This window comes from Gossypium arboreum, chromosome 11, assembly GCF_025698485.1.
Source record: "Gossypium arboreum isolate Shixiya-1 chromosome 11, ASM2569848v2, whole genome shotgun sequence".
Taxonomy (NCBI): Eukaryota; Viridiplantae; Streptophyta; class Magnoliopsida; order Malvales; family Malvaceae; genus Gossypium; species Gossypium arboreum.
In genome coordinates this window covers 17,382,900-17,398,083 of record NC_069080.1, presented here as the reverse complement: position 1 = coordinate 17,398,083, position 15,184 = coordinate 17,382,900, and the positions used below count along the sequence as shown (strand labels likewise).

The 15,184-nt window shown below is 33.3% G+C and overlaps 1 protein-coding gene and 1 long non-coding RNA gene across 2 annotated transcripts; one reads left to right on the top strand and one right to left on the bottom strand.

Moving 5' to 3' along the window:
- Nucleotides 1–2,274: 2,274 nt before the first annotated feature.
- Nucleotides 2,275–4,174, top strand: LOC108473022 (uncharacterized). The gene is made up of 3 exons (XR_001869630.2): nucleotides 2,275–2,867; nucleotides 3,203–3,660; nucleotides 3,743–4,174. It is a non-coding gene; the product is annotated as an uncharacterized LOC108473022 (long non-coding RNA).
- Nucleotides 4,175–6,994: 2,820 nt separating this feature from the next.
- LOC108471610 (uncharacterized protein At4g02000-like) lies at nucleotides 6,995–7,705 on the bottom strand. The gene has a single exon (XM_017773205.1). The coding sequence runs from the start codon at nucleotides 7,703–7,705 to the stop codon at nucleotides 6,995–6,997; it is 711 nt and encodes a 236-aa protein (XP_017628694.1).
- Nucleotides 7,706–15,184: the final 7,479 nt, after the last annotated feature.

The window sequence follows — 15,184 nt, the reverse complement described above, 5'->3', positions numbered from 1 at the left end:
GAGATCTTAAATCGGATTTCCTTTTCTTTGATTAAAGTCACTTGTTTTTTTCAATAAAAATTTCGTTTAAAATATATCAAAATAGTTTTTTTTTATTAGTAATTCAAGTTGTTGGATTTTGCTCAAATACTAAATTATTACAAATTTCAAATTTTGAAAGTCGAAATTTAGGATTATAAAATTTTAAAGATAAATCATTGATTAACTCTGTTTTTTTTTACACCTATCATTGGAAACAACTTGCTTATCATAAATCAAAATTTAAAATTGTAAAATGGTCATAATCTAATATAATTCTTTCTTTAAATTAAGTTTATATAAATCTTTGTGATTTGTTTTTTATTAGTTTTATGATTAATATTACAATCTATTTGCACCGTAAACCCAAATATTATATTGTATAATATAAAACAAATTTTATCATATCATGAGATTTGATATCATATGAGATAATAGAGCTAGACACAAGCAACAAAGACTGCTCATGAACTCTTTAATTTAATGCATTCAAGGCTCGAAAATATGGTTGAGAGGACATTTGTTATTTTTAAAAAAATATTCCCAATATTAACAATATAGTAAAAAAAAAAACAAAGTTGGCTCGTACTAACATGTTGCATACTTCATAAATGGACTTGAGATGATCAATACTTCAAGAAGTACAAAAAAGAAAGAGATCTTAATAATCTTAATAATATATGATGACCAAACACTAACAGTTGATAAAAAGAAGCTTATGTTAAATATTAAAGAGGAATAATCTAATAAACTGGAACACTAAAAACAATAAAATAAATTTGAATATGATATTTTTTTCTAGTTATTTTTATTAGTAATCGTATTATCAATTAATTTTTTTACTAACATAATATGTATGATGCGTTGATTTTAATTCTTGTTACTTGTTTAGATTTTTTTACCATACTAATAATTTTTATAGTAATTATTACTTTTAAAAATATAAAATATGTAACTATGTAATTACAATTTGTACAATCAAATATGATAGGAATTATAATGTAATTATATTTTGCCACCAAATACATATATAATTACAATTCTTTATAATTATATTTTTATTTAATTACTTTGCGTTGTAAAAACAAATCTTAAAATTTTCGCAAATCTGTATAAATGAATAAATTTAAATTGAGAAACAGACAGCTAAGTAAAGGAAAGATAATGCTTTAAAGGGTAATAAGGTATTGAGTATTAAGATTCTTAGTTGATTTAATCTTTGATTTTTAGCTCATTGTTTTGGGTTAAAACTAGGTTTTGGACTTCTGGTTGTTTCAAGATTAAGCTGTTCTCTTTTAAGCATCGGTTATATCGGGTTTTGTTTATTTTAAATTTTTCATAAATTACATCAATAATCACTCAATTATTAGTAAGTTTTATTTTAATCATTTAATTCTAATTTTTTAGTCACTAATGTTATTGACATGACTTTTTCATTGGCATAATAATAAATTTAGCATTCCGATATTTACTCTTAATTTGATCCAAATTTTTAAAAATAAAATTTAACTCTCAACTTTACATATCATGTCAATTTAGTCCTAATTCAAAAAATCAAAAATAAGAAATTAAAAATAAAAATTTAAAAATAGAAAAGTATTTAAAATAAAATTTTTGATAAAAATGCATACAAATTTTATAAAAAATACAAAAATTGTAAAATTAATTTCTCAAAAGGTAAATTAAGAGCTAGTTCAAGAATACTTTTCAAAAGCACTTTTAGAAAAAAAAGCTGTGCTAAACAAGCTACTTTTGGTTGAAATTTTGATTTTTCAAAAGCACTTTTGAAAAGTTTTTGAAAAAGAGAAGTTAAAATTTTAATTTTCATTTATCAAATATTTAATTACTTTTCACCCTCCAACAACATAATATTTTTATTTTTTTTTCTTCGTGTTTAATTATAAATGTGTTAAAATTATTAATTAAAAATAAAAAATATTTTTCAAAATAATATAAATTTATTAATATCTATTTACAAATATTTAATGGTTATATTTAAATATTAAAATATAGTTTATATATTCTAATTAAATTTTATAAATAATTAATATTTATTACTTAAAATATTTAAAATTTATATTTTATATATTTTTGAATTCTAATCAGCAGATACTACATTGATGGGAGGAAATAATAATTTAATTACAGGCCTAGGAAAAAGAAATGCTAACAGCTATACATCAATAGCTGGCCACCTCAACGGTACTTTCAAGAAAAATTAATAAAAGCAAAATAAAATAAAACAGAAATATGATCGCAGAACATAAATCGACAGAAAAACTAAAAGCAAAACTAAAAAACTTAGGCCTGAAATCCTTTCCTCTCCTTTTGCATGAAGAACACTTATCGGTACCAGTCGATTGAGAGACTAATCTTCCCACAAAAATCACCCTTTAAAATCTCAGTCTCCGTTAAAATTACGAGTTCTTCGGACCAACATACTATCACAACGTCCGGACTCGACTTTGCCATTTCAACTCCGTTAGATTATACTTCCTCTATCATGGTCAATCAGTCTGACCACCGCGAGCGGAGCTTCCTCAATCTAGTATTGGGGGTTTTCGTGTTGTCTTCCTTCTAGCGCCATTTCGTGAGCCGCTTCGTTGGCCCCTCGAGGTACGTACTCAAACCGTAAACTTCTAAACCTATGACCTCTCCCTTTGATTTCTTTAATCAGGCTGCAAATGCTCGACTTATCATCCTCATTCGAGTTTAGCTTTCGGATTATGGTCAATGCATCACCTTTCACAATAATGTCCTGAAATCCCATTTCCTCCGCCATGGTAACTGCTTGCAGACACGCCCTTGCTTCCGCCATCGTTGAATCTGGAATGTTCTCCCAAGGAAAGGTACAAGCAACCATTACTAGACCTTCTCTATTTCGTGCTAATACTCCAGAAACTGATTTCCCCGTGCCCTGGTTAAATGATGCATCAAAATTAATTTTAATAATGTCACCCTGTGGAGGTTTCCAAGAAACTTCCCCCACGCCATTTGCATTTCTTGATATTTGTCCCATAACATTAATTTCTGCATGATAGGAACCGATAAACGCTACTAATCCATGAACTTGTTCTTTGATTCCTTCATGGTAAAGCTTATTACAGTTATACCATATAGCCCAGTAACTGATCGATCTAATCGTATTACTTTCTGCATTTTGGTTGTCGACTGTTCTTTCTAGCCACTGTTTCCAATTGGGGATGCTACTGCAGGTTGCGTCTGTCACTCCTAACCGTCTCAAGATCTGCTGTGTGAAAGAACAATCCCGAAATAGATGGCTCACCGTTTCCTCTTCAGCTTGACACACCGGGCATAGTGCATTAGTTCCCAACCTTCGAAGTCCTAGGTTATATAACGTGGGCAAAAAATCATTGGCTATTCGCCACATAAGGATACGAATTTTGCTTGGTATATTAAGACCCCATAGCTTTGTATAGAAAGTGGTAGGAATAGTCTGTATGTAGTCTAGAACTTCTGCTTGTATCGATCCATTTGTAGCCACTTTTAACTGTATACTGCCCTGTATTATCTCCTCGCCAAATCCGCTGGTCATGAGGTCGACTACTCACTAAGGGGATTGAAAGAATGCTCATTAACTGCTCCTCTCCAAATAAGGATCTGATAACGTCTTGCTTCCAGGTATTGGTATCCTTATCAATTAAATCAGAGACATTAGTATATCTAATATCTATGTTTTGACAGTGCACTCTTCCACTTCCAGGCCTCAGTACCCAGTTATCATTCCGAACGTTAATTCCCCATTCCCAACTCTCCACCCCAGACCCTCCTCAAGGACTTGTCTAGCACTCCATATACTTTGCCAGGTAAACGACGGGTAAGACCCTAACCTAGCACTCATAAAATCCCCTCTTGGAAAATATTTTACTTTCATGACTCGAGCAAATAGACATTGAGGTTGCATAAAGATTTTCCAACCCTGCTTCGCTAACATGGCTAGATTAAAATTTTCTAAATCCTTAAAATCGAGACCTCCCTTCGCTTTAGGGATACACAAATCACTCCACTTGCACCAATATATGCCTTTATTGGTTTTGGGATTCCTCCACTAGAATTTACTCATAAGACTCTCAAGTTCTCGACAGAGCGAAGTTGGCAGTGTAAAATACTGCATTGCATAAATCGGAATGGCTTGTAAAATAGATTTCAAAAATACCTCTTTTCCCTAAGCAGACAAAAATCGCAAACTCCAATTGCTCATCACGCTTATAAAGCGTTCTTTGATATGCACAAACACATGTTTTTTCCTTCTCCCAACTATAGTCAACAGCCTTAAATATCGTTCCGGATTATTATATATTCTTACACCCAAAACTCCTCCCACCTGTGACTGCATCTCCGGATCTACATTACCACTAAAATAAATTAGGGACTTATCAAAGTTCACCATCTAACCTGACATCTTTTCATATTCATTGATGACAACCTTCATATTATTTGCCCCTTCAACCGAAGCATTACCAAAAAGGATGCAATCATCTGCAAAAAACAAGTGTGAAACTGTAACATTACCCCTTCCTATCTTAGTTCCAACAAGCTTTCCTTCCCTTTTAGCTAACGCTATTAGTCGTGAAAACCCTTCCGTACAAATAAGGAATAAATACGGGCTGAGTGGATCACCCTGTCTCAGACCTCTTTGAGGCCAAAATTCCTCCCCCATTCTTCCATTCAGCACAACTGAATATACGATACTAGAAATACACCTCATAATAAGCATGATCCAATCTTCACAAAATCCTAACCGACGCATCATGTTCTCTAAAAATCCTCATTCTATTCTATCATAGGCTTTGCTCATATCAAGCTTTAAAGTAAAACCTTTCTTCGAGGATCCTCTTCTCTTCTTGAATGAGTGCAGAATCTCATACGCTACAAATATATTGTCCGTAATTTGTCTCCCTGCTACGAATGCTCCTTGATTATCTTTGGTACACCAACTCAGAGCCTTGCGGAAGCAGTTAACAAGAACTTTTGAAATAATTTTATAAAGCGCATTGCATAGACTTATAGGTCGAAATTGGCTCATCACTTTTGGCGAATTGACTTTAGGAATAAGAATAATACATGTTCTATTAATCTCCTCTATATTCCTTTGGCCATGTAGAACATCTAAATAGTACCTAGCCACCTCCTCCCCAATGATATGCTAATATTTTTTATTAAAAAGCGCAGGATATCCGTCCTCACCTGATGCATTAAGGGGGGCTATAGATTTTACAGCCACCACAACCTCTTCATCTTTAAACTCTACTATCAATTAGCTATTAAGCTCCTCCGAAATGCATGGTGCGAATGATGCAAATAATCTCTTACAATCACCAGATTCTTTGGCAGAAAAAAGCTCTTTGAAGTAATCCTAGCTATTTTAGACATCCCATCAAAATCGGTAACCAAGTTTCCATCATCACTCTCAAGTCCCTTCACCATATTTTTCCTCTTACGACCAGTTGCACTTCTGTGAAAAAATGCTGTGTTTCTATCTCCCATCCGAAGCCAATTAGTTCTTGCTCTTTGTTCTCAAAACAACTCGTCCTTGTCGGCCTCGATATTCAACTGAAGCTTTATTTCAATCATTTTCTCCAAGACTACATCACAAATTTTGCCCTTCCCCAAATCAAATAGTCTGGCGTTTAGTTCTTCTATTCTCCGTCCCCTTAATTTTTCTCCATTTGTTCCCAACATTTAACTTCGAAACCCATCTCATTCAGTTTCACCAACACATCATGATTATTAGAGGTCCATTTACGCCGGACTTGCTCCTCAAAACCTGGATTTATAATCCAATCAGCATTAAACCGAAATCTCCCGTGTCGCCCCCTGCCTTACATTTCACCATCCTTCCTTGTGCTTACAACTAACGGGCAATGATCTGAAAAACTATGTTGTAAATGGCAAACGAAAAAACTAGAAAACCAATCCCACCACTCCGCATTGGCAACACCTCTATCAAGCCTTTCCCTAATATTGTTGCTAGCCAGCCTCTCTTTCCCATGTATACCACTGGCCAAAAAACCCCAGATCAGACAACCCACAATCCTCTAGTGTTGCTCTAAACGCAACCATCTGTCTTTCCTCTCGAACTCTACCTCCTTGTTTTTCAAACTAAAAGAGAATCTCATTAAAATCACCAGAGACCAACCATGATTTATTGTTCCCATTCTGTAGCATCCTTAATAACTCCCACAACTCCCTCCTCTCATGCTCTAATTGTGCCTCATAAAATCCTGTGAATCTCCATACTCCCCGCACGCTCTCCTCTTCCACTTCTACGTCAATATGTGATTTTGAGAAACTCTTTAACGTTACATTGAGCCCCTTCCTCCATTCCAGCGACAAACCTCCCCTTGTTCCCACCGCATCAACATCAATGCCGTTCGAAAAACCACATTGCCTCCTTATTTTCTCCATCCTTTTATTGTTAGCTTTTGTTTCCATAAGAAACAAGATTTGGGGATGAATGTGTCTCACTTTGTTCTTGAGACATCTAACTGTTCGTGGTTTCCCCAAACCACGAATATTCTAACTAAGGATTTTCATTGCCTCCGGTCAGCCAATGTGACATTGGTCGCCAATGCATTATTTTCCAACCCCATCTCCATCACTCCTTTGTTCTACCAGAAATTTCCCACTGTAGAATTAACTCTCTGCCTATTTTTTTCTTCAACCAAATCCACCTGTATCTCCTCCAACTCAATGCCATTTTCAGTTCCCTCCACTGCCTCCATAGTTTCAAGGACCCTTACACCCATCTTATTTCGGTTCTGCCTTACAAAATGTCACAGCTGTCCTTCCCCTCCTAAGCGATCACAGTTATTTGTCATATCCGCACCAAACTTTCTTTCTATTTTTCCCCATCAATCTCCATATTGGACCATCGATCAAAATCTGGTTCCTCTCGTAACCATTTGCTCTTCAGTTGACCTCTCTTTCTTGGTGCAGCCCTGAGCGACAGGTCTTACCCAAATTCCACTTGTTGATTCCCCAACGTTAATCGGACTTGGCAAAAACTTTTACCATGCCCCAACCGACCACAGAGAAAACAAAATAATGACAACCTTTCATACTGGAAAGAAACATAAGATGATTTACTCTGACCAATATCAATCAGCTTCTTCCTTTTAAGCGGAGAACGAGTATCCAATAATACTTTAATTCGCATAAATCTACTGACTCCTCTGAGTACCATTGAAGTATCATATTCTAAGAATTTACCGATAAAATCCCCAAACTGTCTAGTCATCCCCTCGGTTACAACTCCAACTGGAAGATTGTGAATTTGCACCCAAAACACCGTTTCCCAAAGAGACACTGTGATTGGATCCTCACCCTCTATTAATCTATGGAAAATAATGAGATGTCGGTTAAAAAACCAGGGCATGCCGTCCATGACTCGATTTAAATCGACTTCACTGTAAAACTTGAATAAAATCCTCTTACCCTCTAATTCCGAAATAGCCACGCCCCTCAACGGATGCCATAAATCAGTCGGTGTATTTTTTACAGAAGGAAAATTAACCACACTATCCTTAAGAACTCGCCCAACCAAACACAAATCATATAATTGACCTGTAGCAATGTTGGCCCCTACGACCACCAAGGGCTCTTCTTCATCGTCCATAATGTTGAGATTTGCTAGCCCATCATCCACCATATTGGAATCACCCATAATGAACCTTGAAAAACCTGATGAAATAGTAATCCCTAAAAGCGCACGTAAAAACCAAGAAAACCCAGCAAAACCCTAGAACCCCCAAGAAAACCAAACGAAATATTCGTGCTATTAAGCAGACAAAGAAAACCCTAACTCGTGCTATTAAACAGACTTCCACCTTTTTAAATTGATTATATTTCATATATTAAAATATTAACAACAAGTTATAATAAATTATTTTTATATTCTTATTAAAATATAACAATATTAACTAATTTGAACATTATTTAAATGTATATTTGTTACTTGATAATACTGTGTCTAAAATGGACATTTTATTTCTCAAAAGTACTTTTTTACAACAATGTTAAGCACTCAAATTTTAAAAGTACTTTTAAAAATAGTACTTTTTCATAGCACTTTTTAAAAATACTTTTTAAAAACATTGCTATACTAGTCCTTAATTTAGGTTTCCAATTAAAACAAAAAAACAAAAGTCATCATATAAGCTTCTAAAATGACCATGTTATTGTTGTTATTATTATTAGTTTAGTAGTCATAGAGCATTCTTAAATGAACAGGAGAAGAAATTGGTCACTGGCCTTCGCGATTGTAACCTGTTGAGGATAGCATTTGGAACATGTTTCCTCCAGGCAATGACAAAATAAACAAACACCCTTTTCTATTTTAACTATGTCACTCTGCAACTACTCTCTTGCTTCTACTTTTTATTTCATATAACTTCCCTTTTACTTGTTAAACAAAAATTTGGAGAAAAGGTTGCGCAACAGATGATCTCTAAATAGGCGTTCGTTTTTATTTTGGTCGAAGCACTAATATGCTCAGTAGAAAAATTATTCCAATAATTATAATTTATAGATTTATGTGTGATGAATGAATCTGAATTAAAAAATATACCTAGATCGATTTGAGTACAGCAAATCTAACTATAGTATTAAGTTTCTATTAAATGATAAACTATAGATACAACAAAATATATCGGCCTCTGTATGATCCACTTAAAAAAACAACAATTAGAAAAACTTTCCAAAATTTCCAAAACATTTCGAAATTGCTCCTTGCTACTAGTCAAAAAGAATTTTGAGCAACTCCAAAAGGAGATTAAGACGTTCCTTCTATTAAAAAATGTCTTATCTAATAAAAAATATCTCACAGAGTATTTAATGAATTTTCATAAAAAGATATCAGTTATATCAGTTTCCATTATTCCTTAAAATGTTATCTTCACCGAAAATTTATTAAATCATTATTTAATAATTTTGTTAAAGATATACTTAATTAAATTTATATGAAATCCAATTCATATTTATTATTCATATTTATTTTAAGTAGGTTCTCTATGTGTGTACATCAAGTATGTATACATATTGTGTTTAATATTTAACTTTATCTAATTAAATTAATCATAAGAATATTTCTATAATTAATTTAACTTGTGTGATAATTAAATATAATCTCAATTTTCATTGGATTCTAATCTCTTTAATCATAGGGTATGACCCTATAGGATCATGTAATGTTGGCAACAACATTAAATCAATTCCAATGTTACAAATAGTGAGTGGCATCTAACAATACATCATTGCTACCTAAGTTGCACGAAGTCATGGTTCGGCATGACCTTATGTGATAAGATTATCATGTAGTACATCCCTTTATTCTTGATATCTAGACTAAACACAAGTCATGAAACAGCTACACTTGTATAGTCTAATCTCTTATTTCTTGATTCTCGAATAGGCTAAGATAAATAAATGAGTATAATATCTCATATCAACTGATTTGAGCATGGCCATGCATTTCTAGTCACACTCGATCAAGAGACTTGAGATACTGCCCCCAATTATGTAGGAGGGACAAATCTTATCTTGATCATTCATGTCCTACTATACTAATTGTGACACACCCAACATCAATATTTATAGTACAACTATTTATGAAAAACGTTTGATTATGTCAAAGTATATGACTTACATTGTTGGAACAATGGTGATCTCAAGTATAAAGATCATACATACAATTATCACTATAAGAAATGTCGTAATTATTATATAATAATTCAGGAAGCATTCTCATAGTGGGTCAGTCTAGTATATTGTTCTCTAATATGTAATTATGTATTGACTTGATATCACATACCCATGACAAAACTTGTCATCAATCAAGCATATATTAGTCTCAATGCATTATTTTTATTCAAGCTCACAATAATATTTGACTAAAGATATTTTAAAAATGATCATATCTTTCTTAAGACTTTATTACTATACAGTTTATTTAACACATAAATAAAGACTAAAAAGCAATACTGGCGATGCCTCTATTAATAAATTAGGTAAATAAGTATGTTATTACAATCATCATATTTTTGTTCTTTGGGCATACTCCAATACACTTAACTCTAATTTTTTTATCGAATCACTAAACTTTCCAAAATTAGATATTTTAGGCATTCTACTGTTAGGTGTAGTTAAATGAGTAATGGAAAATTGATTTGAAAATTTGAAATTTCCACTTAATTTTTCAGAATAAATCTAACCCCTTTCTATGTATTTAAAAAAAAAATTCAACCTTTCTATCAAAAATAAAATAAAATTCAACCTTAAAATTTTCAAATAATCTAACTCTTTATTTTCTCATGCTTCAATGGCTTGTTGACCTTCAAGTAATCTTAACTGCAAAGTTCATTTTTATTTATTTAACCTGAAAATGGTAGTAGATCTGATGAGGAAAAAACCTATAAAAGCTTGCAATAATATTTTTGATGGACCTTCAAGCTTGACCATTAACCAATTTGGGTTCTCCATTTTAACCACGAATAAGGGTTCGTCTACGACCACCTTTTGCCCACCAATCAAATGATGCAGCCATTGTTGGTTCTTTTTTATCCTTGAAGCTTGGTTGTTAGGTTTGAACTTAACGATGAACAAATTGAAAAGTAAATTGTAGGGGAAAAAAGCTAAAATTTTAACAACATTGTCAAATGAATAAAAAAAAAAAGCCCGAGGATAAATAATAAAAACCTTTGGATCTCAAAGAAGAGCCAAGAAGACCATAAATGAGCTAAGGGGACTGGAATTTTCAGGTAAACTTGTATAATATACTTTTAATAAATTTCATTGATAAAACTATTAAAATCCTTTTGTGAACTACATTTTTTTTTTCATAAAATTTCTTGTCCATGTCTTTTATGAAATTCATATCTTTTACCTCATCAAGTTGATACACATTGTTATAGAGAAAACATAAAAGATCGAAGGAAGAAAATAAAAGAGAGAAAACAAAGAAGAAGAGAGAAGAGAAAAAAAAATCATTCAACCAATTCATAATTGCCTTATTTCCTTCCTTGTTGCTAAAAAGGAAAGATTTGGTCATTACCAAAATCAGTTGGGAAAGTTGTTACACGACAGCTGTAGCTTTTCCCAAGCTAAAAATAAACATTTCATTAAAACTTAAATGCACCGTTTTCATTAACAATGGTTACCAAAATGCAACGTTCTACTACTAGTTAACTGACTTTATTTTCTCCTTGTTTTTAGTTTCCTAATGTAACAAATACTCTTTCCCCCAAAAAATCCTTATCCTCAAGGATCAAAGGTAGAAAATTTTCTCTAAAGTTGCTATAGGGACTTGTAACACCCCTAACCCGTATTCGTCACTAGAATAGGGTTACAGAGCATTACCAAAATATACAGATCAAATAACAGACATTTCATATTATTTAACATTCATATCAGAAACTAATTAAAATCAGTCATATTGTTCCTTGCATGAGCCCTCGAGGCCCAAAATATGTATTACAAACAAGTCAGGATTAAACCAGGAGCTCAGAGAAATTTTCGCAAAATATCAAAATTTTTCAAAGGTGCAGGGGACACACGCTTGTGTGGCCAAGCCGTGTAGTTCACACGGTCGAGAGACATGCTCGTGTCTCGGGCTGTATGGGTATTCGAAGTAGAGCACACGATCGTATCCCAGCCCATGTCCAAATTAGGGTACTCTCTGACTTGATCACACGGCCAAGCCACACGCCCGTGTGCTAGGCTGTGTGAGCATACTGACTTGTATTAATTAGGTGCAAGGGTCACACGGCCAAGCCACACGCCTGTGTGCCAGGCCGTGTGAAAAATATTGAGCATTCTGCTTTGAATTTTTAAGATACAAGGGACACATGGCTAAAACACACGCTCATGTGCTAGGCCGTGTGTCACACATGGCTGAGACACACGCCTGTGTCTCTGCTCGTCTGGACAAAATAGGCTATTTCCAAGGTCACATTTCTCACCCAATTTGTTTTCCACCTACAATGACATTTTAACACATTCCTAAGCTAACACAAAACATTCAAATCAATCCAAACTCAAGTTTAATATGTCCAAGTATTCAATCTTACCTAGTTGAGCATATAATACATATATGCATATTTCACCAATTATACCAAACCAAACCATGATTATTAGTTAGCCATTATTCAACCATGCCATAACACATGACAAACATAATAAGACCATATACTTATACCATTTACAAGTCATTCCAATGTCTAGTTGCAACCAAATATTTACTTGGCTAACATTGATCATATTTAGCCTATACATGCCATTATAACCCAAAAATGGTTTGCTATATTATACTGAAAAGTCTGAGAGATAGTGTGATGTAGCTCTGACTAAGTTCCAACCTTCACGAGCTTCCGAGTACTATAAAACAGAAGAAATAAAATAGAGTAAGCTTTTAAGCTTAGTAAGTTCATATAACAGAAATTTAACTTACCAATTAAATTCACATTTAAGGTAACTAAATAAATATGCATCCAAAGCAGTTTGGCCAATTGCCTAAACACATATTCTCATCAACCATGTTAGTCATGTAATTCACATGAATATCAAGAAATAGGGATGAGCTCATCGTGTAACAATTTTCAAGTATTTCAGGGATATTTAGAAAATAATTCATTTAAAACTCATATTTTCTCACATTAGGATTTTGCCCGTTGAATCATTGAAATATTGATGGATACCCAAGTAGTACACACAAGGTGTACAAATCTGAAATTCGCCAATTCATATTCGGGGGTGCTCATTAGAACACATAATCGGAAAGCTCTCTCTCAAGCCATATAACAAGAAGCTCATTTGAGTCATGTAACAGGAAGCTTATTCGGGCTGTATAACGGAAAGCTTATAAGAGCTATATTCAGAAAGCTCATAGAGCCAATAACGGGTAGCTTCGAAAAGCCATTAATCGGGAAGCTCTGGATAGCCATATATCAGGAAGTTCATGCGAGTCATATCGGGAAGCTATGGAGAGCCATTAATTAGGAAGCTCACAAAGAGCCTTTAATCGGGAAGCTCACGAAGAGCCATATATCGGAACGCTCATAAGAGTTGCAGTGTGTCCAAAACACATGCAGAATTACAACCGATCAGGATGCTCTAAAGAGCTATTAACGGGAAGCTCGCAAGAACTATATAATTGGAAGTTCGAGAGGGCCAAATATAGGAATGCTCATGAGAGCTAATAATTGAACACTCTTTCAAGCTATAGTGTGTCCGCAACACATGCAGGACCACAACCAATACGAGAATCTTGTATCCAATCGAATTTCATTTATTTAAATGAGACTTAACATTTATCGGGCATTGTCGGATATGTAGTCAATTCCATATACATAGCAATTATACAATTCACATATACAACATTCAATTCTAAGATGTAAATATACACAATTTAGTTACACGAACTTACCTCGATAATTGTTTATGTACGTAAAGTCTACTAATCCAACATTTTTTGTTTTACTCAATCCAATTCCGTATTAGGTATATCCGGATCTATACGAGTAAATTTAACTCAATTTAATAAAATTCACATTCAATTCAATCCAATTCGCATCTTCGTAAAATTACCATTTTGCCCATATATTTTTAATTAATGACAATTTCGTCCCTAGACTCGAAAAATAAAATTCATGCAATTTAATCCTTGTTTCAAGCCTGGCTGATTTTTACATGTAACATTAACAGCCCATGTATTTCCATGAATTTTACATCTTTACAATTTAGTCCTTAAATCACAATTTCATCAAAATTCTCTTTTCAAAAGTTGTTTATCTATCAAAAAACCTTTATTTTCTACCATATATTTCATAATTCATGCATATTAATCGATGGAAAACCCCTAACACTTTGATTTCTTTACAAATTAATCCCCGAGATAGCTAAATTAAGCTATTACAATTTCAAAAATATAAAAATTACTAAAAATGGGACAAGAAAACATACCTAATTGAGCCAAAAAACTTGCTTAAACTCACTTTCTCTTAGCTATGGTTTCCATGTTTTTATTTTGGGAAAGATGATAAAATAAGATGATATTAGATTTTTATCATCTTTAATTATTTCTATTTCCAATTTAGTCATTTTCTTTTTCTGATTTTCCATGGGTGAATCATCAAACTTATCTACTAATTCCTCTTAATGGTCTAATTTCCATATAAGGACCTCCAATTTTGAATTCCATAGCTATTTGATACTTATAGCTACTAGAACTTAACTTTTGCATTTCATGCAATTTGGTCCTTTTATCAATTAAACATGTAATCGGTAAAATTTTTCTTAACGAAATTTTTATATGACATTTCTATCATAATTTAGAGCATGAAATAATATTAAAATAATTTTTCTTTTCAGATTTGTGGTCCCGAAACCACTGTTTCAATTTCACTGAAAACAAGTTGTTACAAGACTGCTAGGTGGTATCTTTTAGAAACATGTTGGTCTATTCCACCAACACTTTGTTTATTTTTTGGTTGCCTCTCTTAACCATACATCGTTCTAGAATGCAAGTAGGCTCCCTTGAGCATAGCTCTATCAGCACTTACTATCGGTAAATTAGTTTGAAACGGATTCTTCCCAACATGCTTCTTAAGTTGAGAACATGGAAGGTAGGGTGAATATGAGCACCTTAAGGTAGTTGTAGTCGATATACCACTTTTCCCACCTTGGCCTTTATAGCAAAAGAGCCAAAGTACTTGGGAGAGAGCTTCCGGTTCAACATATCTTTTATCGTGTGTTGTTGAAAAGGCTGTAACTTGAGATAAACAAACTCCCCTACTTGGAACTCTCTATCCCTTTGTCGTGATTTACTAATTGCTTCATTTTATCCTAAGATCATTTTAAATGAAATTGTAGCAGTTTTCTGTCAGCTTTACGATGTTGTAGACTCTTGTCCAGACTATCAACCGATAATGCTCCAACAAAATATGACAAATGTTGAGAAGGAAGTTACCCATAGACGGACTCATAGGGTGTAGAATGAATTGTTGAATGAAAGGTGGAATTGTACCACCATTTAGCAAAAGGGGGCTATAATAGCCAATCCATCGACTTTTCACTAGTCATATATCGTAGATAGTGTAACAATTTGATTTTCAATGGTGTCGGAAAAGACTATTTCAAAATCTCATTTCCA